We start from the raw sequence: 27,992 nt of genomic DNA on the forward strand, positions 1-27,992 counted from the left end.
ACATCTTGCCAGCCCTTTCTGGCTTGCCAGGTTTCTGTGAACAGGTCTGATGTTATTCTGATGGGCTTTCCTCTGTACGTAAGGAATCTCTTCCCCCTAGCTGCTTTCAGGAGCTCCTGTCTAAAATTATCATTCATCATTTTCACAATCAGGTGTCTCGAGGTCTTTCTAGATTCTATGATCATGAGGGGAGACCTTTCTGCCTCTAGGACACAAACACTGGCTCCATTAACCAGATTGGGAAAATTTTCATGGAGAATTTGTTCAACTATATTTTCTGGTCTTCTTTCTTTCTCCTGCCCCTCAGGGATTCCAATAATTCTGATGTTGGAACATTTCATGGCATCATTTATTTCCCTAATTCTGTTTTCATGCCTTCTAAGCTGTTTCTTCCAGGCCTCCTCCTGATCCTTTTACTCTATCAGTTTCTCCTCTAGATCACTAATTCTATCTTCTGTCTCAGTTACCCTAGCTGTTAGAGAATTTAGATTAGATTGGAACTCATTTAGAGCATTGTTAACATCTTCCCTGGTGTCTTTTGCTTCTGTTCTAATCAATTCCATTTTATCATTAAAGGTTTTTCTCAAACCTAGCCATTGCCTGGGTAATTGTTAGCTTGAATTCCCTTTCTGACATACTGTTTATGTCCATATCCAATAGCTCTGATGGAGAGGGCACAGTCTCTGAATTTTTCCTCTGTTGGGCATTCCTCCTAGTCATTTTGGTGAGAGGTGGTTGAAGGGATGTGTAGCTGAATGTATCACCCATAGTGCAGGCAAGGTGCACCCTGGATTGCTTCTGTCTACTGGCATCTTCTGTCCCCGTAGAGATCCAGAAGTGTATAATTCTAATCTCAGGCTGATTTCATGGGTGATCAGATTCTTTGGTACATAATCAGCCTATCTTAGGGGACTGGTTTAAACAGCACCTCCTACTTCTCTGTCATCCTGTCTCCTTCCTGCAAAATTTACATATTTCTAATAACAACAATTTTTTAAGATTAGAGATTAAGATTTCAGAAGCACCTGGGTGGCTCAGTGGGTTAAAGCCTCTGCCTTCAGCTCAGGTCATGATCCCAGGGTCCTGGGATCCAGCCCCGCATCAGACTCTCTGCTCAACAGGGATCCTGTTTCCCCCTCTCTCTCTGCCTGCCTCTCTGCCTACTTGTGATCTCTCTCTCTCTCTGTCAAATAAATAAATAAATAAATAAAATCTTAAAAAAAAAAGAGGACTGTAAGTGTCTAAACAATTTGCAGTGACAGTTTAGTACCACTGGGTATTCACATACTTGTTTGATATTTTATTCCATTATGATTCTGTAAGAAGACTTGGTTATCCTTAAAGTTTCCAAAGAACTAGGTAAAATGGTAATACCCTTGAGTTGAAAATATTAATAAGTCAAGAAAGAAAGTTTGGTGCCAAGAGTTGAAACCATTGGTGTCTATGTTAGAATGCATTATTTCCATTCTGAAAATGGGTAGAAGCTTGCCTGCAAACTTCCCATCTGTCTTCTCTCTTACTATTATTTGTCATAAATGACACACACATGCTTTGGTTCCGTAAGGATTCAAGCCACGATCAGATGCTTTCTTAGACCTCGTTTTACTTCCAGCTGGCAGGAGGAACAGAAGTGATGAATCTCAATTCTGTATTCAAGAACTTTCCCCCCAAACACTGAAATTGTATCTTTAAATTACCTCATTACTGGTTGTAAAACATCACCAAAGATCTCACATAGCTCAAGTAGCTGTGAGTCATTCATTTAAGGAATTATTATTAATGACCTAATTACTCTGCTGAGCAGGAATGGCAAAGCATCTCAAGACTTTGAAATCAACCATTATTCTCTTTGGTGCAAATGAAATCAATAAAAAGATATTTTAAAAATCTAAAGCTTGATGAAATTATTATAGGGGCCATAAGAAAGCCCTAAAATTTTACATCTACGTGATTTACTCACCATTCAGCAGGAGTCTCTAAAATTGGCTTGTAGATTTTGACACTTTGATGTGCACATTCTCAGAGATATTTCAGGATGAGCCCACTTGCACTCAAAAACTACATAAAATATAGTTTTTCAAATAGCAAATGGACATGAACTTACAATATGCAAATTGTTATAATGTAGGAAATGGTTGTTTGAAGCAGCAAACTTTTTTCCTTAGTTATGAGAGCTGGGCTACTGGGTCTGTCCCTTGAATGCAGCCCTGGCCTCACCACTGGAAGTCAGAAAGATGCTGATGGATCTGTCAAGTTAACAATAAAAAATTACTGAGAACCTGTCAGGCAGCTGAAGGTGATTTGGGCCCCATGTGGGGAAGAAACATGATAAAGTGGAGAAGAAGCTTTCAGACATGCCCTTTTCTTCCAGACGCATTGCCTGGGAAGGCCGGTGACTACCCCATCGCTTCTAGAAACAGACAAGCACCTGCCAGCTGGTGAGGCAGGGAGAAAGGACTGGAAAACCGGCATCAGAGAAGCACTGCCTTGGGAGGGCATCAGACAGATAGCTTGGATCTTGAAAATTCCCCTAGCCCTCCCTGTTCCCTGAGGGGTGGATAATTAAAATGGAGGGAGTCTATGTATTTCTGCAAGTACAGGAGTACAGAATGTTCCACTAGAGGACCTTTTCCCTGAGATGGTGTCCCGCCCACCTGCCACCTACCCTTATGAGGATGGGCAGAAATCAGGGCACTGACATTATCCTCTTCTCCAAAGACTCATCAGTAACCAATGTCTAAGGAAATATGAACTTATATGGAAAATAAATGAGACTTCTTAGGAGGGTAATTCCTTTAAAAGAGCAACAGAAGGACTTACCTATGATGGTGCACAATGTTCAGTTAGCATATTAAATATTTTCCAAAGATAAGGGAGGATATTGGAGACATGAAGTAAAACAAGAAGTCAAGGAGAAACCCAACTGGCGACTTGGAGAAGGCAAAATATAAAATTTAAAAGAAAAACTCTCAGTAAGTGAGTTGAGCAGTCTAATGAATTCTGCTTAGGAATGAATCAGTGAACCAGTGGCTATCAGAAGGCATTTGGATGTATCAGGGACAGAGAGAAGGAAAATAATAAAAAAATAAATTAAGCAATAGAATAGAGGTATTTGATCAACATTCATATGAAAAGAATCCCAGAAGGAAAGAAAGCAGTCGAGGAGAGGGAGGAAATATTTGAGAGACCAGGCACTGGAAGTTGACGAGAAGAAGGAAAAGATATAGAGCTTTAGGCAAATGAGCTTAACAGAGTACCAAACAAATAGATAGCATGGAAAAGGGTGAGAGGTAGAACATCTATAGGTTTTAGTTAAAAATTATATATAACAAAGACAAGGAGAAAATCCTAAGAGAAGATCAACTATAAAAGAAAAAGAGTTAGGGGTACCTGGGTGGCTCAGTTGGTCAAGTGTCTGCTTTCAGCTCAGGTCATGATCTCAGGGTTCTGGGATGAGCTCTGTTTTGGGCATCCTGCTCAGTGGGGATTCTGCTTCTCTATCCTCCTCTCCTTCTGCCCCTCTCCTTTGCTTGTGCTCTCTCTGTTGTGCACGTGCTCTCTCTCTCTCAAATGAACAAATAGAATCTTTAAAAAAAAATAAGAATTAGACTTGGGCTTTTCAATGGCAATATAGTCTGCAAGAAGGCCATGGAGTAATATTTTCAGAGTGTTGAATCCAGAATATTAAGATGAATTTTTATTTAGTGTTTCAATGTGAAATAAAAATGTTCTCAGACTGGAAGTCTTTAAAAGGTTTTCCATACTCAATATTTTTTGAAACATTCTTAGATGAAGTGTTTTAACAAGATGAAAAATAAGTCCAGGAGGACAGTAGGAGATATGTGAAAGAAGACTTGAAAAAAAAACTTAGTAAATTTTACTGTTGATGAAATAGAAAACTTATGAAAAAAACAAAACAGGTTTTAGTAAAAAATCTAGAACTAAAATATAACCTCAAAATATATACAAAATGTAATTCTAACCATAGCCCATAAAAAGAGAATGGGACCTGTGTGATAAACCTAACAGGATTATTGCCTTCTCAAATAAATTTAAATTTATTCAGAAAGGGATTTAAATAGGACTCACAATATCCTAATGGCCCAAATTTTCAGAATACAATTGACCATCCCTTGTAATATAAAAGCACAGCTTGAAAAAGAAAAGACAATAACTGACCTCAACATGGTGATGAATCAGATGTTAGAATGGTGTGATGCAGATTTTAAAGCAGCCATCATGAAAAATGTTCTGAGGCATGTGGGTGGCTCAGTCAGTTGAGTGTCTGACTCTCGATTTCAACTCAGGACGTGATCTCAAGGCCCTGGGATTGAGCCTCATGTTGGGCTCCATTCTCAGCAGGGGGTCTGCTTGAGGATTCTCTCTCTCCCCCTCCCTGTGGCCCCACTCCCCTGCTCACACATGCATGCTTTCTCTCTCCCCCTTCTCTCTCAAATAAGTAAAAAAAGTTAAAAAAATTTCCATAAGCAATTACAAATTCTACTGAAATAAGTGCAAAAAAGGAAAATGTCCGCAAAGGTAGAGAAGTTATAAGAAAGAATCAAATGGAAATTATAGAACTGGAAATACAAAATAGAACATCTCAGTGGAAAGATATAATAGTAGAGTGAAGATGACAGAGGATAGAATTACTGAACTTGAGAACAGAACAACTGAATTAACCTTATATGAACAAAAGAAAATGGACTGAAAAAAGTTAGAGTGCAAGAGACCTGTGGGACAATAATAAAAAATCTAACACATATCACTGTATCCAAGAAAGAGAAGAGTGAAGAAATAATTCATTATTTGAAGAAATAATGGCTATATACGTCCAAAATTTGGCTAAAGACACAAACCTACAGATTCAAGAGCTAAGAACATCCTTTTTTAGAATAAATTTTAAAAAATACACACCAAACATATCAGAATTAAATTTCTGAAAACTTAGAAGACCAAGAAATAACCTTGGTCAAGCAGCCAGACAGAAATGATGTATTACTTGCAGGGGCACATTGTTTTGGGTAATGGCGGATTTCTCATCTGAAACCATAATAAACAAAAGAAGTGGCAAATTTTTCAAGTGATGAAAGAAAACAATCAACCCCAAATTCAATATCCACAAGACAAAAAATGAACTTCAATCTAAATCTCATACCTTATATAAAAATTATCTTAGAATTGATCATGGACTTACATGTAAAATATAAAGGTATGAAAGTTTTGGGAAAATATAGTAGTGTTAGGCTAGATGTTGAAGACTTGACACTAAAAGCATGATTCATTAAAAGGAAACATTGATAAACTGGACTTCATTCAAATCCTATGTAAAGAGGATGGAAAAAGCAAGCTACAGACTGTGAGAAGATATTTGCAAACCATGTATCTGACAAAAGACTAGTGTCTAGGATAAAGGAAGAATATATTCTTAAAACTAAATGGCAAAAAATGTCAATGCAGTTAGAAAATAGGCAAAATTTATGAATAGACATCTCCCTAAAGAGGATGTACAGGTGGCAAATAAGCACTTGAACTGATGATTCAACACTGTTTTACTTGAGGAGGATGCAACTTAAAATCACAGTGAACTATCACTATACAATAGCTGAAAAAATAATAATAGCCTCCAATATTAGGGATGACACAAAGAAACTAGATCACTCATACATTGCAGGAGGGAATGTGAAATGGTATGGTCCCTCTGGAAAACAATAGGGCAGTTTTTAAAAAACGAAATACATAATTACCATACAACCCAACAATTGTACTCTTGGTCATTTCAGAGAAATCAAAATTTAATTTCATACAAAAACCCATATACAAATGCTCATAGAAGCTTTATTCATAAAATCCCCAAACTGGGAACATCATAGGTATCTTTCAGCAGGTTAACAGTTAAGTAAACTGTGGCATAAACATATCATGGAGTACTACGCACCAATGAAAAGGAGTACCTGAATCTCTAGGGCACTATGCAGAATGGAAAATCCAGTCCCAAAGGCTGCACACTCTATCATTCCATTTATATAGCTTTATATAGCTCTTTTGAAGTGAAAACAATTTTTAGGAATGGAGCACAAATAGTGGTTTCCAGAGTCTAGGGATGGGGGGGCAAGGTGGAACAGGTGAGTATGGCTATAAAATGGGGCATAGGGATCCTCCTGATGGTGGAATTGCTCTGTATCTTGAATGTGGTGATGGATGCACAAACTTACACAAGTGACAAAATTGTATAGAACTATAGACACACACACACACACACACATGAGAGGAAGGCTGAGTAAGATCAGTGCATTGGATCAATGTCTATTCCCTGGTTGTGAAATTGTACTGTAGTTTTGCAACCTGCTATCATTGCAGGAAACTTGATAAAAAGTACATGAGATCTCTCTGTATTTTTTTTCATGACTATATGTGAACTAAATAAAAAGAAAAAGGGAGGTAGGAAAAAAAAAGAAATAAAGATATAAAACTTTCTAAAGATCAAGAATCTTGGTTGTAATTAATAAGAAAAATAGCAACAATTACACAATAATGGTACCAATCCCAAAATAAAATCCCAGAAAGGATTTTTATAAAATTCAGCAAGATGTTTTGTATTGGATTTATTTATTTTTTTTAGATTTATTGACTTTTTTTAAAGATTTTATTTACTTATTTTTCAGAGAGAGCACAAGCAGGCAGAGTGGCAGGCAGAGGCAGAGAGAGAAGCAGGATCCCTGCTGGGCCAGGAGCCTGATGAAGGACTCAATCCCAGGACCCTGGGATCATGACCCGAGCCGAAGGCTATGGCTTAATCGACTGAGCCATCCAGGAGTCCCTTACTGATTTATTTTAGAGAGAGAGAGAGAGTATGCATGTAAACAGAGGAGGGACAGAGGGAGAGAGAGAGAGAAAGACAATCTCAAGCAGACTTTCCACTGAGCATGGAGCCTGACTCATGGCTTGATCTCATGAATCTGAGATCATGATCTGAGCCAAAACCAAGAGTTGGATATTTAACTGACTGAGTCATCCAGGCACCCCTGGATTGATTTTTGAAAAAAAAAAAAAAAAAAAAAAAAAAAAAAAAAGATAGATGATAGATAGATAGATGATAAAGGTGGTAAATATCTAAGCCAGAAAAAGTTGAACTAAAAGAAAGTTGGAGTAACAATTATAATAGCAAACTAAACAGTTTTTAAGGCTAAAATATTATACTAACAAAGGTCATCATAAACTAAAAAGAAGCAGCAGAAAATGTAATGATTGGAACATATATGCCCAACATCATAATCTTAAATACATAAACCAATCAGTAGAATGGTGGGAAGAAATAAATGAATAGAGAATTACAGTTGGAAATTTAAAACACTTGTCTCAGAAACTGGTAGATGAAGCAGACAAGAAAAAAAGCAAACGTATAAAAAATTTTAATAATGTGCCTTAACTTTAGATGCAGTAGAACATCATTTCTTTTGGATACATGTGGGACAGTTAGAAAGAGCAATCAAGTGGCAGGAGATAGAGGGAACCTTGTCTAATTTTATAAAGTTTATTCTTGACCATTATGCGATACAATTAGATATCAGCCTAATAGAAATGGGAGCTGGAAAAAACCTTGTCTCTCTAGAAATTGAAAAACATACTATTTAGTGGTCATTGAATTTAAAAGGAATCATGAGGAAAGACAATGGAAGTCTAACTATAAAATTTGTGGGACAATAAAGTTGTAAATTCCAGAAGTTAATCTGGTGCAATTACAGGAAAATATTAAAAATCAGTAAGTTTGATAGTAGGTCTAGAAATGTTTGTTAAATTATTTCCCGTATTTCTATGCACATTTAAAATGTTTAATAGTTTTAAAACTTAAACATATTTTAGGCATAGTTAAAGTAGGACTCAGACAAAATTTAGAGATTTAAATATATTTACTAGAAAATTAAAGTGGCAGGAGAGGAAGATAAAAAATAAAAGGAAACAAATAAGTTAAGTTTGAACAAGGGAAGCTAATAAAAAGATAATAAATCCAAAGAAATGAGAAAAGGGAAATAGAAAGATAAGATTAGAAATCAAGGAAATAGAGAACAAAAATCAATATCAAAGATTAACAAAAGGTGGTTCTTTGAAAAGATTAATAAGATAGCCAACCTCTGATAAGACTGAACAAGACAAATCAAGAAGAGTACTACATAAAACGCAATGAAAAGGAGAATTGCCTTTACGCATGAAAACAAGTTGCTTTAAAAATCAGGAACAAACATTCTAATACATAAGAAATCCATTAGAAAATGGGTTGATTTCTATAAAGGAAATAAGGGGTTAAATTGGACCCGAGAAGAAATAAAAATTTTAGGTGGAGTATAAAAATAAAGACATTGAAATGGTAATAAAACATGTCTTATAAAAGCCTCAGAAAAAGCATGGGGAACTCAAGAAAAGAATAAGCAGGCAAAGAGATATGAAAGGACAATTCACAGGAGATGATCTGAGTGGGCCATGAATGGCCCAGTGGAGAGTTGCAACCTTGAACAAGATGCCACTTTACACCTGTCAGATTGGCTACAACGGGGAAGGTAGAAAATGAGTCTGGCATGCCTCACTAAAGACTGTCGCTTCTGGTGTGGATGAGACTCCACTCCAGTTCTTTTGCTGCAGAACATGGCTCAGAAAATCTGTCTTCTCTTTTTATTATTTTAGATAGCCACATAACACTAAGTGGAAAGTACACACATCATGTATGTATGCTTGATGAATTTTCACGAAATGAGAGCTCTCGTATAAATCACCACCATGGAAAAATAAACCACTTTCAGGATGCTAGCAACCCTCCTTGTGCCTCTCCCTGTCACCACCCCCCGTATCTCCAAAGTAGCCATCCTGATCTCTAACACCATGAATTAGTTTTGCATAGTCTCAGATACAAAGTAAATGGAATCGTGCCTCCTCTTTTGCCCAGCCTTATGTTTATGAGATTACCATACTGTTGCAGATGGTGGTAACTTATTCACCTTCTCCTTGGCAGTATGATATTCCAGTAAATGAATGCTACACAATCTATCCATTCTTCTATTCACCGATGTTTGTTTTCTCTCCCAGGTTTCGATCATTAAAATAATACTCTATGATTGTATCTACATTTGATCTTCATTATTCATGGATTCTGTGAATTTGCCTGCTCACTAAATTTTATTTGTAACCCCAAAATCAATACCTACAGAGGTTTTGCTGTCATTTAGACACATGCAGTGATGAAAAATTTGAGTCATCTGATGTGCATGTTCTCTGCTGAGGTCAAGTAAGGCAATGCTCTGCTTTGGTCCAGTTCTCATATTACGAACAAGTGTCATTTTCATCCTCCATTTAGTGTCATGTTTTTAAGGTTTTTTTACTTTTTCTTGGGGACTTCACTATTTAAAATGATTCCCAAAGTTGGTGATGAGGACCTATCTAGTTCTCCTACAGGCAAGAAGGCTGTTATGTGCTGGATGGAGAAAATAATGTATGGCCAGGCATGAGGTATAGTGCTGTAGCAAAGTTTGGCATCAGTGAATCAATGACACAGTCTAAATAAGGTGTCTTCAAGCAGAAGCATGCATAACAAAGTTCTAGAGTGATTGGTTGATGAAAATGCTGTGACCAGAGGCTGGCAGGAACTTGACCCTCTGTTTCCCTGGGGAGCAACTGTTTAGTACCAGCTGGTTCAGTGCTCATGGAGGCTTTATAGAACATAACTACTATGGATATGAGAATTGACAGTGTATGTATTTCATTGAGTATATACCTAGGAGTTGCATTGCTAGGTCTTAAAGATTGACATTACAAAGATTTCGAAGACATTGCATTCGTGCTCGATCCCACCATCAGCATATGAGAATACTAACAGTTCTGTGTCTTTTCTGACACTTGGTATTGTAAGACTTTGAAATTTCAGCCATCTTGTTGATGTGTAGTATATTGTATTGTGGTTTAATTTGCATTTTCCTGATGATTCATGGTTAAGCATCCTTCCATAAGTTACTTATTGGCCACAAAGATGCCCTCTTTGTGAAGTGTCTCTTTTAGGTCTTTGCCCTTTTAAAAAAATGAGTTGTCTGTCTCTTTCCAATTGACTTGTAGGAGTCCTGTTATATTCTCAAACCAGTACTTTGTTGGTTATGTGTGTTACAAATAATTTCTCCAACTCTGTGGCTTATGGTTTCATTCACTCAGTGGTGTTTTTTCATGAATATATAAGTTTGTGATATAACTGAGGTCAAATTTACCATTTGTTTTCTTTAAGGCTTGTCCTTTTTATATCCTGTTTAAAAGAGCTGTGCTTATTGTGAAATCATAAGGATATTATCCTATATTATCTTCTAGAGGTTTTAATGTTTTAACTTTCACATTTTGATCTACAATCTACCTGAAATTGATTTTTTTAAAGATTTTATTTATTTGACAGACAGAGATCACAAGTAGACAGAAAGGGAAGCAATGGGGGGGAGTAGGCTCTCCCCACAGCAGACAGCCCAGTGCGGGATCCCAGGACCCTGGGATCATGACTTGAGATGAAGGCAGAGACTTTAACCCACTGAGCCACCCAGGCGCCCCTGAAATTGATGTTTGTAATGTGAGCCAGTAATCATGATTTGATTTTTTTTCCTATAGTAATATTTATTGACATAAGTACAGTATATTGAAAAGACTGTCCTTTTCCCACTGAAGACAATTATTGTCTTTAATAATGCTTTCATAATGTATCATTCTTACCCTTTAACTTGTGATCAGTTTGTATCCTTATATTTAATGTATTCCTTTTGTAAGCAACATATAATTACATTTTGTTTTTTTTTAATTCTAGTCTAAAAACTATGCCTTTTAAATACAATATTTGTCTATTTATATTTAATGTAAATCTTAATATATTTGGGCATAAATGTTTCTACTTTTACCATTTTTCCCATCTGTATCATGTTCATTCCTCTCTCCTTTATTGCTTTGATTAAAAATTAAGTATGTTTATTTTTTAAAATGTTCCCTCATATTAGCTTGTCAGTTATACATTATTTTAACCTCTCTGTTTTACAATTATCATAGAGGATTACATTTGAATCTTTGACTTTTTAAAGTCTGATATAAATGAGCACTCTTTTGCTTTCTGGACAACACAAGGTCCCTTTTTCCTTTTGTGCTGGTTGTCCTGTATTTTAATCTGACACATATTTTAGACTGCAAAAGAAATTACTGCTGTTTCTTACATCTACATTTACTTAGATTTATCCACATGTTTACTCTTCCCATTGTTTTTTGTTTCTTTATGCACGTCCTTGCTTTCAGCTGGGATCATTTTATGCTGGATGTGTTGTCAAGGAATTCTTTCAGTTCTTATTTATCTGCAAATATCTTTATTTTACTTTTACTTTTGAAGGAAAATGAAAATGATTGTATAATTTATAGATTGACAGTTATTTTCTTATAGCATTTTAAAGGTGCTGTTTTATTGTCTCTTGGCTTCTATTACTCATTTTATTGTTCTTCTGAAGTTAATGCCTTCTTTTATCTACCTGCTTCTTTGGTGTTCAGTGTTTTCACTAGGATGATGCAGGTGCATTTCTTTTTTTTTTTTCTTTGATTTTTTTTCTCCCCTGTTTTAAAATTGTAGTGTTTTCTGAATGTGTAGTTTGATGTCCCTTGTCAATATTTTAACATCCTTCGTTCATATCTCAATAATGCTGTTTCTCTCTCATTCTTCTTCCTCCTGAATTCATCATTTATAAATGAATAGGCTTTAAAATAATGATGATTAATATGTTTAAGTAGCTAGAGGTCATGATGGATAATTAATTCCACCATAGAACTGAAATGTAGAAAAAAATGAAATAAAAATTATAGAACTGAAAACTAAAGTAACTAAAATTGAGAACACAATAGATAATTGAACAGCAGATTAGACATAGTAGAAGGAGGGGTTGTTAAAAGGAAGATAGATGTCTAGAAAATATCCAGCTGGAAGCTGAATGGATGGGCGAAAAATGTGTATTTTCCTATAAAATCCCAGGTTTTTGACTTTTCATGAAAAATCACAATTTTTTTTGGTGAACATCAAACCTGTATTCCTTTAGTTGGAATTGAAATTTTAGTTGGCCTGGGCTGATGAAGGGCTCCTTGTAAATGGGTATGCTCTTCTTACTAGCCAGAGTCCATTCTGCTCTGTTGTTTTCTGTCACTGAAGCTGCTGGTCTGGTGCTAGGCTTTGTATTACCCATGCACTGCTGCACTCAGTTACCTGGGTGAGTAGGTACTGGTAGGCGGGCATGGTGGGGAGGGACAGCCTAGGCATATGAAAAAGCACTTAGCTGGGGGAGTTGGAAAAGTCTAGGGACTCAAAGGAAGCCAGCTGGGCTGGAGCACAGGCAGGAGCAGGGGCTGTGTTGTACTGGACCACTGAGTCTGGAAAAATACACCAGATCTTGGATGTCCTTGCAGAACCAGTAGCTAAGAAGGACCGCTCGTTATTTCACTGCTACTTGTTGGTATAAAGATTTGACCCCTCTCTCTCTTCTGGTTGAAACAATCCACCAGTATATGAAATTAAGTTGTTAAGTATAAGATGACGCACTTTTAGCCAGGTAGACAAGCTATTGACTTGGTAAGATAAAACATCACAGAATAAGTCTTCCTGCCTTTGTTTCCCCTCTGTTTCAGCTGCAAGTGTCCACTCCTTGGAAAAGTGTGGGGAGCTGACTTGGAAGCTTGTCGGTTGCTTATTCAGAGCCTACAGCTCCAGGAGGCCACAAGCACACTGTCTGCGGAAGACGAGAAGCAGACAGATGACTTAGTGGGAACCATCTGTCCATCCACTCTTGCCATATCCCCCAGGATCCACTCTGAAGTTGAGAGGAAGACCCCTTTGCAGGCCTTCGAAGACTGGAAGGCTCACCCGAGTCCATCTCTGTACTTTGCTGGCAGCGAACAGAAAGAGGTCTGTCCATCTCTATAGCCTCACAGAGGCCCCACTCAGAGGGGTATTTTGGGGGCACGCTGCAGATGGGAACAGGAAATATTGGGAGGGAGACCCATCAAACCATGCAACCTTTTGAAGGTTTTAATAATCCTGGAATACGATTACAAAATAATGTAGAACTTTTGTGGAAGTTTAAAATATAAAAGAGCAAAAAGAATCACTTTTGGCGTATTTAGTTCTATGTTCTAATTTAATGGCTAGAGTTAGAATAGAAATCTGGTATATAATTAATATATATAGCATTCAGCACATATGCCGTATATAACACATTGTTGTGTATACTGTTATATGTGTCACATGTGTATTTAATTATATGTTTAGACTCTATATATCAGTATTAGAATATCTCCCTCTATATTAGTATTGATTAGAATCAAACATTCAAAGGTATGTATGCATCCCCTTGTTTTGGCCCAAACAATGTTGTAATGGATATTTATATTATACTCTTTGCATTTAAAAAAAAAAAAAACCCTGATACTTGGCTTATGATATATACATATGTATATATCACATATATAATTAATATGTGGATTTGTTTAATTAACATTTTACTCCAAGGCGGCCTAGATGAACAGAGAAGTGCCCCTCCCCCCTCCCTCCCCCGCCTCCCTCTGCTCCCCTCTTTCCCCACCCTCCCCCCACTTCTCTCCCTGGGCCATCTCTCCCCCCACCACTTTCCCCTCCAACCCTAATAAGACACTTTTCAATGAACGTTCTCTTGGCAACTTGTTCCCCCCCTAATTTTAGTACCACACCAGGAGGCTTCCAAGCTCTTTTCCTGACTAGGTACTCAGGTGTTCTAAATTAAAAGGAAACAAAATCCTGGTGAGGCTGAAGGAGCATATCACTTAATGTTCACGGCTCACATGTGACATTAGATGTGCCCCCCCACTCAGTCCCTGGACCTTTGCCACAAATCCCTGCCCGCCCCCCCGACTCCCCCAGGCAGGCCTTCCTGTCCTATCTGTAAGACCAGACACTCACTGGCAACGTGGGCTGCAGTCAATGCCTTCTGGATTGTTTGGAAAATTGATACTTGATCCCATATTTGAATTGAATAACCTTATGAGAAAGAGGGCTGTTGTCACTCCCTAGAATCCTGCTGGCCTTCTAAGTTAGGCTTTAAATTGAGCTCTAGATGGTCGCAAGTCCTTTGTTAGCTGGCTACCAGCCCTGTTGGTGGAGTTGTTGAAAACTCACCGCCTGTTGCAGTTGGCTGGCAGGAAAGAAGATTCTTATGGAGTGAAGTGCCACCTAAGCCAGGGGGGTCACAGCTCTGGGCTGAAAATACTGCGGGCCCTGGGTCTGAGCCTTTGAAAGTAGGGTTGACTGTCCACAATGGGCTTCCAGAAACTCAGTACCAAGACAGCCAGGAGCCAAGGCAGGAGCCAAGCCAGGCATGGGATAGGGTCCGCTGGGACATGGGTCAGGACTGATTTAGCAAATTCCACCTGTTGGAGGAGTCTCCCTCCCTCCCTCCCTTCTGTGCCCATTGTCCCTCCAGGCTCTCTGGCAGATGACATTCCCAGCTCTAAGAGGATTATTCTTCTCCCATAGGATTAGGAGCACCTGCCCATCTGACTATAGGAAAACAGCTATGAAGTAGGAAATGCAAAGTCAAGAGTGAATAGCGAAGAACCTTATCATAGAATGATACTTGAATTTTCTGGTGAGGAGGAGGCCCAGACTGTAACCCCAGGGAGTAGTAGAGTGACAGTGGCTGCTTCTGAGTTCCAGGGCCTCCCTGCCCCCAACCCCCACCTCCTCTCCACCTACTGAAACCCTGAAGCTTTCCCACAATTTTTTGCTGCTTCCTTCAGGGTGGTAGAGCCAGAGGGTATTTTGAAGCTTTCGCTAGCTTTCGGTGCTGTCTTGTGTCCTGTGGCAGGCCTCAGCCCACTTACTGTTCCTGCGTTGCTTTTCTGGGTTTCTAGTCACAGAGAAGGGTGAACACCCTTCGACTTCATCAGTGGTGGAAATGTTCAGATGGCAGATACTGTCTGGAAAGGGCAAAATTATGGGAGCCGAAAACAGATCAGTTGTTGCCCGAATTGGGGTGAGGGAAGAGATTGTTCACAAAAAGCAATATGAAGGCTTTGGGTGTGTGTGCGTGCATGTGTGTGGGATAGAACCATCCCGTATCTTGGTTTCGGTGGTAGTTACACAACTGTGTGCATAGATCTGTAACTTTACACCAGAATGAATTTTATTTATTGCTTTACAAAGGTGACTACAATTTTAAAAATAACACCCACCTATTTAAGATCGAGGCCATAGATGTTGGAATCAGTGGTTCTTGGCTCAGGGCTATGGGGAGGCAGTATAGTGTGGCAAAAGGAGCCTGAAGCTCAGATCCTAGTTAGGACACTTGAAGGCTGCGTTTACTCATCTGCTAAGCACCCCCACCCCCAGGCCCCCAAATAAGGACAATAAAATCGATCTCATGAGGTTATAAGGTTTTAAATAGAATAACACATCTAAAAGTGAGTTAAAGGTTTAAGAAAACACATAGTAAAGGCTTGAAAAACTGGGTTCGTATTTTTTGGGGGGAGAGTGTTAGCACTCTTTCTGGCAATCACATACATCTAAGACCTTTTAGAGAGATTATGCCTGGCTTTCCTTATCAAGAAGCAGAAGCGAGCAATGAATTAATGGGAGATAATCCCAGACAAGAAAGGCTTAATAAAGAAAGAATCTGGTTCATATTTAGATGGAGGATTCTTGACAACCGAAGACTCAGAGAAACCATAATCAAGGGTCTCATTAGAAGGTGTCTTCATTTTGCTGCCTCAGTCTGCCGGGGAGTTCTTGAAGTCTGGGTCCTTGCGTGTTTATCCAAAGCAAAGTGTCTCTGCTTTGCAGCTGGGAGTTGGTTTTGCTTGGGAACTCCCTGCCGGGTCTGGCCGTCCCACACCAGTTTCTCTATTGAAGCGTGACAGCCCGAAGGCAGGCAGTTTCTTTATAACCCGAATCTCCTATGAGAAATTGCTGACTCCTTAAGGAGGTCCCCAGGGAGACGGCTTCTCAGAGACTTCACTGGGTTGGTAAGTGGCCCACGTGGTTCTGTGCGTTTCCGCGGCACATTGTTGCTATGAGCCATCTTTCATTAAAGCTTTTGCTATGTGGATGGTTCCCCGGGCTGCTCCGTGCCATGTCCCCCATTTTACAGCTGGACCCGTGGAGGCAGAGTCGTTTGCTTGGGGCTTGGCTGGGGAGGAAGTTGGCAACAGGGCCCAGGCCCAGTTTTAGCAGGAGCTAGCTCGGATCGTAAGAACTCTGTGCTTTTCCGCGGACTCTGGAAACAATCAGCCGCTGTTGGCCGGGGTTTATAGACGGTGCAGAAATTGCACGGGGGCCAGACAGGAGCTGGGAAAATCAGTGAGCCCGCTTCCTCTGCGGTGAAGTTGCCCTTTTGTACTCGCTGTTCTGGCCCTAATGCCTGCGTAATTCTCTCCTTCCTGTCTGCAGCCTGTCCTGCTGGGGTACTTTCTGTTTTTCCTGCTAAGTGGGCTCCCCTCCCGTGGAGTTCCCTGGACAGGATCACTCTCCCCTAACTCCAGCTGCTTCCTTTCCAAGCCAGTAGCTGCCACCAAAGAGGCTTAAAAGGGCCAAAAAAAAAAAAAAAAAAAAAAAAAGGCCAGAGCTCTGAGCGATCTTGTGCAGCATCAGAAAAGCCAGTGTGCTGTCTGCCGTGAAAGACATTCACAATAAGACTCAGGAGCAGACGGTGTAGCTTTGTTCCAGGGTACAGGTGTCTCTAAAACTCCGTTCATTTTCACAGGGCCCATCTTGCAGAAACCTCAGCAATTGCGCATCTCCTGCAGCTGCCACTGCGGGTTTCTTTAAAGGGGACCCGAAGCACAGAGAGCATTTGGAAAAACGATGCTCCCCCAGGTCCTGTCTTCTCTCCTTCAAATATTATTGAGTTTCCCCAGGATTTTCAACATGGTATACATGGAGACAGGGAGTTTCTTTCATGTGAACGTTTTACTGTTTTCCGTGGCATTTGTTTAAATCATGTCATTAGAATTTCAGGTACAACCGGGCATGCACAGGATTAGAAACAAACACAACTCAACCCATAGGCACGACACAACCATATAGGAGCAGAAGTGTGCAGGCTCCCCAGGGCTCCGTCCTGGCCTTGGCCCTGGACCTGGTCCTGCAGGTCGAGGGAGGCCACAGAGCCACAGGGCGAGCTGGAAGGTAGGGAGGAGGCGGCCTTCTGTGCTCAGTTAGCAGCCTCCTGCTGCTTCTCTCAGTTAATTAACACTGTCAGCTTGTCAGCCTCCTTCACCTGCCCAAGGAAAGGAAGTGGACTCTTCCCATGCCATACCTCTGCTTTCCCTACTTTTTGAAAATTATGGAACCACTTTCTGTGCTCCAGGACCTAACAGTGGCATTTCTTTCACTAATTAAAAATAGGTCAGTGCTTCCGAGGAATCCTGCCCAGGGGCTCTTGGAGACACTTTCACCTTGAGATTCCTTGTCATTCACTGACGAACACTGGGTGGGGATCAATACAGAATTGTCGCAGCAGAACTGTCAAGGAGTCTCTTAGGCCATTTATAACACAGGAGGCTTTATCTGATGGCTACGCAGGCGTTGCTTCCCAGTAGCCGAGAGATTTTTAAAATCCAGGGTTTCACGTTTCTGGTAAACGCATGAATCCTCTGCCCCCTTGTCATCTGATGCTCTCACCTGTTGGGGGCTGGGGCAGTTAGAGTCCTGAACGTCCTTGTACTCCACAAGCTGGTTGCCAGCACTTCCCGTTTTCGCTCGCACTGGTAGAAAGCCTGGATGTGTTTAGAGCGTAAAGCACGCTGTCCTGTGGAGGGTAGAAGTCCAGAACCAGGACGAAACCCGGGCATTTAAAAACAGTAATTCGGCGCCTGGGTGGCTCAGTCATTAAGCGTCTGCCTTCAGCTCAGGTCATGATCCCAAGGTCCTGGGATCGAGCCCTGCATTGGGCCCCCTGCTCAGCAGGAAGCTTGCTTCTTCCTCTCCCACTCCCCCTGGTTGCATTCCCTCTCTCCCTGTGTCTCTCTCTCTGTCAAAGAATAAATAAAATCTTAAAACAAATAAAAATAAAAACAAGAATTCTGGTAGTCTCATAGTTGCGTAGCTTACAAAAAATATTGACAAACGCCAAAATTTTTCTTTCCATCTAAAATGAACACAGATGCAAGTTGGCGTTTGATTCCGTTCTCCTGGTTTCCTTTTTGTGGTTCAGCAGTTCTTAGCCACCAACAGCTTGCAGAGCCCATTCTCCTGATGTGGAACTCCCCCAGCTGTGTTCCGTTCTCATTTTTCTTATTACAAAAGGGCTCTTATGATTTGACGTCACTACCCCCCAAATCTGAATGCTTATGTTAAATAGAGCTTATTTAAGTACCTGCTAGTGGATATGACTGTTAGTTACACATAGATTTTTCCTCGGAGTTTCTAATAGAGTTTGGCCTTATGTGACTTTGATGTTCAACTGATGTGTGCCGAAAGGAAAACAACCCAAGGTCTCGTGAATGATCATGTGATATAAAATAGAGTGTTTCAAAGATTGCCCTTCATATAAACTAGAGACCATAGGCCAATTAACCTATACAAATTAGAATTCGGCCACTTCTTTCTTTTATCAATTTTTTTGTTCTGTTAAATGGTTCCGTGTAAACCGTGTTTCCCAGCACCTCTTTTGTAGTAAGTGGACAGATACGTGAAGACAATTTACTGCTCACTCTGACCCTGAGACATCTAAATATTTCACATGCTTTCCTTACCACTCACAACATCTGGATGCTTTTAAAAGAAATACCCACTTACTCAGGGTGTAGCCATATAACTTGGGAATTTGGAGGAATACTTGTATCATGGAGGAGTAAAGATATGTCTTTCATGTCTTCATTCATGCCTCTCTGCTCGTTGACATTAATGACTAGAGAATGAGTGTTTATGTGCAAAGACAAGTGCTTATGAAGTCTATTTCAGGTAGATGTGCAAGGTATTATTTGTGGTGTGGACAGGAGTTTGTCGTAGATAAATAGTCTTTATGTGGACCATAAATAAAAAAAAGAGAAAGAAAACCATATAGCATTCCGGGAATGTATTTGCCAAGCCAATATTTTGGAAAACAGCCCAAAGGAACAGACTTAAGGCTGTGATTTTAATACCGAACTAAAGAAATGCTTTAATGCATCGGCTCAGCTCATGGATGGTGGTAATCACATCTGGTTTACCTCAAGCTATAGGAGAGGGAATGAAACTTAACAGTGGAACAAACATCATGAGACCAAGTCCCATTTTTTTTTGTCGGTATGCATATGTGCGGTGCGGGGTTAAATTTTTTTTAAATGTAAATATTGCCATGGTGTAAGTAATCTGCAAATGCAGATGTCTCGCCAACTATAAGGACAGACTGCTCTGTCACCTGTCCATTCTTATTATGTGGACTGTGAGTTTTACTGCAGGAATTAAATATTTTTATGGATAGGCAACTATTGCCGATGCCTTATCACATGACCAAGGAAAACAGGGATATAAGTAAGCTGGTTGAATTAGAGCAACGACATAGGGTCTCCAAGGTGGAAGCTGCTGGCCTTTGATCATGGATCTCATTCCCCAGCAAGGGGCGAAGCCGTTGATGACTTCAGAGTGTATAGAGCACCCAGTGCAATGTATTGCCCACCTGAAGTAGAGACCTAAAGAGTCCTTGTTGATCGTATCGGGTTACTTGTAAAATCATAGCACGAATTCTTCGTTCAGTTATGAGGTTTTTGCCTTTCCGACATCACACCGCCCCTCTCTTGGGAACGCCTGTTGACAGCATTTTTTAAAAAGTCAGCTATTTAAATTTCTCGATCCACGGACTCATCCCAAGGTGTAGCCCATCTGCTCACATGGGTGCAGATCACCAGTGACGACCCACACTTCTGGAAATGCTTGCTCTGTTAGGTGTGAGAGGCTTTCATAAGTAAAGTTGGCAGCGCTATCTGGTAACTGGCAAGTTAATCTATATGACTTTCTGTTCTGTAGGTATTTTCTGTTCATAAAAATAGCCAATACGATTTCCTGATGGCTCCAAGGATAGCCTGAGGGATATTTTTTATCAGATCCTTGCTCATTTCCAAACAATTACTCTGATGTAATCCACTCCCTCCCCTTTGGGTATGGGCTCTAGTTTTAAAAACGTTAAATGTCGATATTCTACAAATGTCACAGGCGAGGACTTAGCCTTGTTTATGGGAAATATCACTAAGGAAAAGAGCCCTTGGAGACCCTGGCCACGGAGCGGGGGACGGTTTGTCACCAGACTCTCAATTTCAGGCATCTGTCTGGGGGAGCCCCTGAATGCGTGTTTGGATCTGAGTATCAGCGGTTGCCTATGAGTGTAAGTAATGAGTTGTCGAACTCATTTTAATGGGAAAATTTCTGCCCAAACATTCGGGTCTCCAGGTTTTGATCATAAGGTGAGGTGGGCAAATTATATATGAAATGCCACCCGGCCAAGTTAGTGCTCCAAGACCATACCCATGTGGAGGGACGGTAGGAAAGATGTAGGGCTTTTTCTGAAGGGCCACGAAGGACGCTTTTGTATGGAAATGCTGTGGTGGGCACAGAGGACCAGCTCACAGCCCTGGATCCCCACAAAGTGTGACTCTTCACACTTTGCTGTGATGATGCCACAGGGAATGCAACCTAAGAAACAGCATAGCTTCCCCGGGGGCAGTAGTCACTTGGGTAGAGGAATGGCAAGGTGTCATTATGCCCCCTCCTGGTAGCAGAGACAGGAAGGTATGTGCCCCGTGAAGAAGGACGGTGCTTGGGCCCTAACTGAGCCCCGGTGCTACAGGAATCCAGAAGCGTTCCTGGAAGAAGTGGAATCTGAGGGGTTTTGAAGAGAGAGAGATGGTATTAGTCGGAAGGAGAAGGGGAAACGCTCAGCTATGGGGCCATTTACCTGGTGATGTTTCTTTCATTCTGACCCAGAGGGACAATACTCCTAGGGCTAAATGAGAGGATGGAGGTACGGAAAGCAAAAGTCATAATTTGAATTGCTGAAGCGACTGCCCCATAGGACAAATTCCTGGAGAGTTTTCAAAGCCACTTTGAAATGCCAAACAACCTGTACCTTATCTGTTCAGAATTGCCAATCCTACAGAATTCCATTTCAGCTAGGAACACCGGAGACTTTGTAGTGGGTGATATTTTATTACCAAGGGTCCGTCATGTACTCATGTGGGGTTTTGGTTTTTTTGGTATGGTGTTTTTTGTTTTTTGGAGTTTTTTTGGTTTTTTGGTTTTTTTTTTTTTTCTTTTCGCCACATTTAATTTAATAATAAAAATGGAAGCAGATGTTACAGATTTCAAAGGAAGAGAAGCTCGGCGCATGAAGAGTTCAACTTGGCATCTGCCAAGGTGATAAAAGAGATGAGAGGTCAAGGCTCTCCTATTCTGATTCAGAAAGGAGAAACTCGCTTCCTTCCCTTGCGACTCACCTGCTTTCCTCTGCTTCCAGCCTTATGTTTTATGGACAATCGGATCAAAGGTTCCCAGCTCCCCACGGCAGCTGGGTGGTCCTGGTGCCCATCACTGCCCCCTCCAGTAGACATTCACCTACCTGAATCATGGAGCATACGCCCCTTAATGACGCGGAGCCCTCCAGGAATCAGAGCAGACTTCGCAGAGTCCCGAGTGTGGAAGGGAGGAAAGAGGGGATATCTTCAGGCACCGCCCATTTCTCTGATCTCTTTCTGTCATCAGTTTGTAGACTCCCTCACTCCCACCCTGGGCCAGCCTAACAAAAATCTCTTTCTGTGTTTCCCCTCAGCATGGCTGAGTCAGACCTGGAGGGAAGAGCCGAGCCGGCTCGATATGGGAGACCTGTGTCGCAGACCCCAGCCCGCCACTTTCTCAAGTGTGTGACCTTCAGCAAGACACAGGACTCTTTGAGAGGCTTTTCTGTGTGTTTAAAAGGAAGACCTGAACCAGATCATTCCCGAGCCCCCTGCCAGCTCTAATTCTATCTGCTTCTAGGTATTAAAATCCTCGGGGAAGGGTTCATGACTTCCTTAGTGGCCCTCCCTGAGGTGGCCTTTTATAAAAGCTTGCATTTGATGAACTGGGAAACAAGGTGGGTGTCAAATGAGAGGCTTCATTTTTATGCACATCCCAAGCTGGGGACTCCTGACCCTCATAGCTGACTTACAGATCACTTAACCGAAATGCCAGAACTGCCAAAGCTTTCATGGAAGGACAATTGCTTTAAAAGAAGGTTCCTTTGTTTTAAGACAAGCAAGCAAACAAAAGCCCTTTAATAGCTCCCGTTCCTTTACTTGTTTTTAGCTTTCCATCATGGCTTAGTCAAAGAAAATGGATAAAATCAGAAATTGGGGTATAGCTTATGGACAAGCCCCCTGCTCTTCTGCCAAGGGCATCTCTGCAGAGGAAAGCCTAAAACCTGCTGGCTTAAAAGTACACACTCAGAAAAGGGGTCCCCAAAGCAAGAGAGAAATCTCACTTGGTGCTCCCTGCAGCGGCTCTGCCTTCCTCTGTGACTGGAGAGAGTGCGCATTCACATTCGCAAAGGACATGGCCATTTATCTAGAGCAGCCGTATGGTCCTTTATCCCATGCAGAGGGTGTGCCCCCAGGCGAGTGTGAGACACAGAAATCCACCCGCCTGTTCCTTCTGCCTCTTGTGGCGGAAGCACCTTGCTGTGCTGTCTGCTAAAGAAAGAGTCATTTCTCCCAAAGGTGGAAGGAGGTCGGGCCCTGTTGGTCTTATTGCAAATACATACATTGCAAGTAGAAGTATATTGCAGAATATGCGTCCGCACTGTTCTGTAGCCCTGCCTGCACATCTGGCCAGGAGCCAGGGATCTGGGGACCAGGCACTGGTGGCCATGGCGGCTCACGGAAATCTCCTTGCACACTTTAGCTCAGAGCCACAGTTTCCAGCACGGCGGGGACCTTCCCATCTGAGACAAGCCCAGGCATTAGCGTGTTGTTGCTCTTCAAGATCTAGTCAGTCTTTTGGTTTTTTAGCTGGGGACCAGTGAGAGTGTACTTCATGCTAGCATTCTGCACCGGTCCTATCTACCCACGCAGCATCCTGTGTAGGGTATGACCTGTCTGCCTGCTGTACTAGCTACTATGACTGTACAACAAATCATCCCAGCTTAGTGATTTGGAACAACAGTTTACTATATGCATGGATCTGTGGGTCAGGAATTCAGATGGGACACTGCAGGGAGGGCTGTCCCTGCCCCCACAGTGTTTGGCTATTAGCAGGATGACTTGAACGTGGAGCTTGGAATCATCTGAAGACTAAGTCCCAAGCGTGCCTGGCTTTCAGCAGGTCAATAAGATACCCACACGTGGCTTGTCTGTGGGCTCTGGGCTTAGGCCAGGTTCAAGGGCAAGTGATCAAAAAAGACATATCATCTATTACGAGCTAGCTTTGGAAGTCAGGCATGTCTCCTTTGCTGTGTTCTGCTCACTGAAGGATTCTCAACAGCCCAGCCAGGTTCAAGGGGAGGAGAAACAAACAGCAGAGGGATAAGGTTCTGGAAGGCTGTATTGCTGTGGCTACACACATACTCTGCCATACCTGGGCATAGCATGGAAAACAAAAGGAAGTTCTGCCAAGTCCCTCAAGGTTAAGGTTAACAGGCAGGACCTCCGCAACTGTGTTCACTTTATACCCATGACTGGTCCCACCTTGGCCTCTGTGGACACGTAGGATTCCTTTGGACAGGGCAGAATTTTTCAGCAGGTTGGTAGAAATACATAAATCTGACCTTCATCGGCTGTCACTGCTCAGGTGAGGGCTTAAATGAGTTCGCTTCCCAAGATCCCATACATTCTTCAAATAACGGCCACCTGGGTCACACGCAGGACCAGTCCAGGAGCAGAGTCTGTCGGGCCACCAAGAGAAGTCTGGTTTGTGGTTTGTTCAGGAGCCTCGTAGAAATTCTATGAATTAGGGAAATAGCCCGGAGGCAGAGGGCCAGTCAGGTCTCCCATTAGTGGTCACGGAACCATGAGTTCTTTGAGTTTGTTTCTTCTTGCCTTTTTATGTCTTTTTAATCTGTAAAATCGTTTTTAAACAATATTCTGGTGTATTTTTTCCATACATCCATTATGGCTTGAATCAGTATCCTCGGTAAATTTTTTCTTTCTTATATTTTAGAGAGGTGGAAAATACAACCAAGTATGGAGAAGAAAATAAAAATCTTCAGTAACACCAGCCCTCGAAATAGTAATAGTCAATATTTTAGTGCTTTTTCCATTGTATATACCTGCCTTAAGATGATTTTAATGGCTAAATATGAATTAAATATACCAGAGCTTATTTTAATCACCCCTTTTATTGTTGGACATTTTATTTCTTCTTTCCCATGCTTTTCGTGTAAATACTTTTGCATTATTAAGATACATTTTTATTTAACATATGTAAGTAACATTTTCTATACGTATTTAGAAAGTTTTAATAAATATTATTTAAATCTAAATAAAATGTATTTCTCTGTGATAGATTCCAGGAAGTGGGATTCTTGGATTCCAGGCTATGAAAAATTTAGTTTTTGCTACATGGTCTGAAATCACTTTCCCAAATTCACACAATCACTGGCGACCTGTACATCATTCTACAAGGCAAACAGGTGTGGCTTATCAGTTTAGGGGGCAAATGTAAAGCCATATTTTAAATGAACTTAATTCAGCTCTAATTTCTATTTGTTTTAGCATGACTGGGAGGATTAAGTCATTTGCCTGTATCTTAAGTGCTTTCAGTCCCTCGGTTCTGCTTTCCAAGACTGTGTTTTTCCTCTCTTCAAGTGTGTTTTCAGATGTTTACATTCCAGCCCCCGCCCCCAACATGATGCTTTTCTCCTCCATGTACGGCTCGTGGTCTCACAGCCGCCTATCATTTGCCTACAGATGTTCTAACTCGAAGCGTCTCGTTTACTTCCCGCATGTCGGTGGCGATGCCCACTGTCCACTCTCTCCGCTTCCATGCGATTTGTCTGCATCTTTGAGTGATAATGTGATTACTTTTAGGATCAGGAAAATAAGGATGCGTATGTGATTTTTATATATTCTCTGTCTTCTCATCATCACCACAGTGGTCAATGATGGGCAAACCATCACTGTGCGTGTCCCGGGCCTTTTTGTTTGTGTTCCTTTGTCCTTGAAATGGTTTGATGTTGTCAGTGAATGCTTTTCTTCTGTATATACATTTACCTGCAATAGAAAAGGCTTCTCCAATATTTTCAATAGTTATTTATAGTTCCCCTTATCATGGTTCTATTCTAATAGAGTTTACCAATTGGGATATAAACTCAAAAACATTCTGGAGTTAATATAATGAATATTAAATTACATATCTGGATTTAATGATTATTCTTGGCCTCCAATTATAATATTACATAACTTGTGATCTCTAAGGCCTCTTTAACAGAAAATATCACCACACCTGGGTATTTTGTTGTATTTTTGGGTCTTAATTACAGCTTTTGTTGTAACCCTGAAGTTTAATCTAAATATATATCTTAATTCTTTCCCTCATACAAAATTACTTTTGGGATACCTTCTAAGCCTTTCACTCCAGGTTGAGAAAATACTACTTTTACATTTGGTTACATTGTATGTATGTATATGTATATGTATGTATTTATTTTTATTTTTAAAAATTTTTGGTTAAATTTTAATGACTTGCTTTTTGCTGCTAATTTATCTTTTTATTATGGTTTTTTACTGAAATATAATTGACATAGGACAGGATGTAAGTTTAAGATGTACTACTTGTTGGGGCACATGGGTGGCTCAGTTAGCTAAGTGTCAGACTCTTGATTTGGGCTCAGGTCATGATCTCAGGGGCATGAGATCGAGCCCTACGTCTGGTTCCATGCTGGTAGTGGAGTCTGCTTAAGATTCTGTCTCTCCTCCTCCCTCTGCGTCCTCCAACCTGCACTCCTGCCCATGTGCATGTTCTGTCTCTGTCTCTGTCTCTCTCTCTCAAAAGATGTATAGTGTATTGACTTGAGACATTTATATATCATAATATGATCACCGTCCTGGTTTAGCTAACACCACTGTCACATCACATAATTATCATTTCTTTGTTGTTGTGAGAACGGTCACTATCTGGTCCGTTAGCATTTTTGAAGTTTATACTACAGTGTTGTTGACTATAATCACGTGCTGTGCATTAGATAATAACCAGGACTTCATTCCTCTTCTAGGTGCAAGTTTGTCTCTTTTAACAACATCTCCCCACCCCCACACCCCAAACCCTTGGTAACCAGCATTCGAGGCTCTGCTTCAACAAATTCGGCTTTTTTAGCTTCCACATAGAAGTGATACCATGCAATATTTGTCTTTCTCTGGCTGGCTTATCTCACTAAGCATAATGCTGCTTTTTCCCTTTCCCTTTGTTCTAAGATTCCCTATTTCCTTGCCTCTTTTTTTTTCTTTTTTAATCTTGTTTATTCTTTTCTTTTCCATGTCAGTGGGCTTCTAAATGCCAGTTATTGTGCTTGAGGGTACAGGAAGAATGGCTAGCCCATGCCTTTAAAGGGTTTTACTGTCACTCAAGAAAACCTAACACATATCAGAATGGCTGGAAGAATAGTGTGACTGAAGGCAGTGGGTCCATCCTGTTGGCCAAAATCAGATTGCATGTGAGGGGACACAACGGGTGTGAGCCCCTTGGCCGGTTGTGAAGGGGCCGAGTTTGGACCCTGCTCTGCGGGTGGTTTTGTCCTGGAAAACAGGATAGGCCACTTTGGGGGTTCATGTGTGGGATATAAGTTGGAAGGGGGAGCATCTGAGAAGGAAGGAACTCCAAGACTTGGATGTTCATTCATGGAACCAATGAGTACCCCATGCCTGCCATGTGTCGGAGCTCTGGACCCCACAGCAAGCAGACCACCATCCATCTTGCTCTTATGGGGTCTTGTCATTCAGCAGTCCTTCTCTTCCGGGGCTTCTGCTGTGAGGGAGAGCAGCCTAACACCTGTGGTAGTAGCAATGACAACTTTATGTTTAAAGCCCATCTCGTGGCATTTAAAGTCTCCTTAATTTCTAACTTTCAGGCACTGTGACAACTGTGTGAAGACACGCCTGCTGCCCTATTGGGCTCCTGTGTCCTTAAAGGAATAGCTCTGTTCTTGTAGGTTCAACCGGGTTGCTCCCATGATTCGCCCCAACCCGACTTCGTTTCGAATTCCTATTACATTGTGAGTCTGCCCACGGATGCAGCTGGGACACTCAGGCTTCCCCTTTGACCCTTTGATCATTTGATGTTAGGAGTTGACATCCTAGAAATAGCACATCCTGGATAAGGGAGGTCACCTGTGGAGCTCATCATTCGGTAATAACCTGAAATTGGTTCATGTCTTCTCCAGGGAAGACTAAGGTTCTGGCATGATTCTCCTGGCGTGCAGAAGCTGGGAGGACTCTGCTGGTTAATCTTCCCCCTGGGCACCACTGGGTACACTACAGATGTGCTCATGGTCCTGAAATAGTCGATAGCTTACGAGCGATCTTTTTATTTTTCTCTGGCCAGGAATCTTGGCTCCTTTCTTCGGAACTTGGAGAAAAATGTGAAGCCATAAACAAGAAGTTACTGTACTTGGAAGATCAGCTTCACACAGCCATCCACAGCCATGATGAAGATCTCATTCATATCCTTTTCATCCCGCAGGTTAAGTACCTGCTAGTTGTTTTGTAAGAGCAAGTCTTAAAAATATACTCAATTTTTCCATGCCCTAGCAGATGGAAACAAATAGATACTGCTGTTTTTTATAGCATAGCACACCTTCGATCTCGGAGATTATCTTGTATGTAGTGTTTTCTCTCTAACCTTTGGTAAGTAATCTAGCATTTTTGATTATTAAGCCTGACCACTAAAAATGCACCATGAAGTTCAGACATGCATAGGAGGCCAAAACAAAATGCAGGTTTCAAGGGGGCGTGAAGCTAGGTTTGTGGGGCATAGATGGTTGTGG

The 27,992-nt window shown here is 41.1% G+C and overlaps 1 protein-coding gene across 4 annotated transcripts in view; it reads left to right on the forward strand.

Annotated features, from left to right (window-relative positions):
- Positions 1 to 27,992, forward strand: part of DISC1 (DISC1 scaffold protein) — a 370,404-nt gene that overhangs the window by 324,219 nt on the left and 18,193 nt on the right. For 3 of the 4 annotated variants that reach the window (XM_082718904.1, XM_082718903.1, XM_082718902.1), the window contains 2 exons: positions 12,667 to 12,943; positions 27,551 to 27,667. In XM_082718904.1, coding sequence (XP_082575030.1) covers positions 12,667 to 12,943; positions 27,551 to 27,667 — 394 coding nt within the window. Of the gene's footprint in view, positions 1 to 12,666; positions 12,944 to 27,550; positions 27,668 to 27,992 lie in introns of those variants that run through there. The other variant, XM_082718905.1, reaches the window with a different exon arrangement.

This window comes from Mustela nivalis (genome assembly GCF_964662115.1).
Source record: "Mustela nivalis genome assembly, chromosome: 2".
NCBI classification, from domain to species: domain Eukaryota; kingdom Metazoa; phylum Chordata; class Mammalia; order Carnivora; family Mustelidae; genus Mustela; species Mustela nivalis.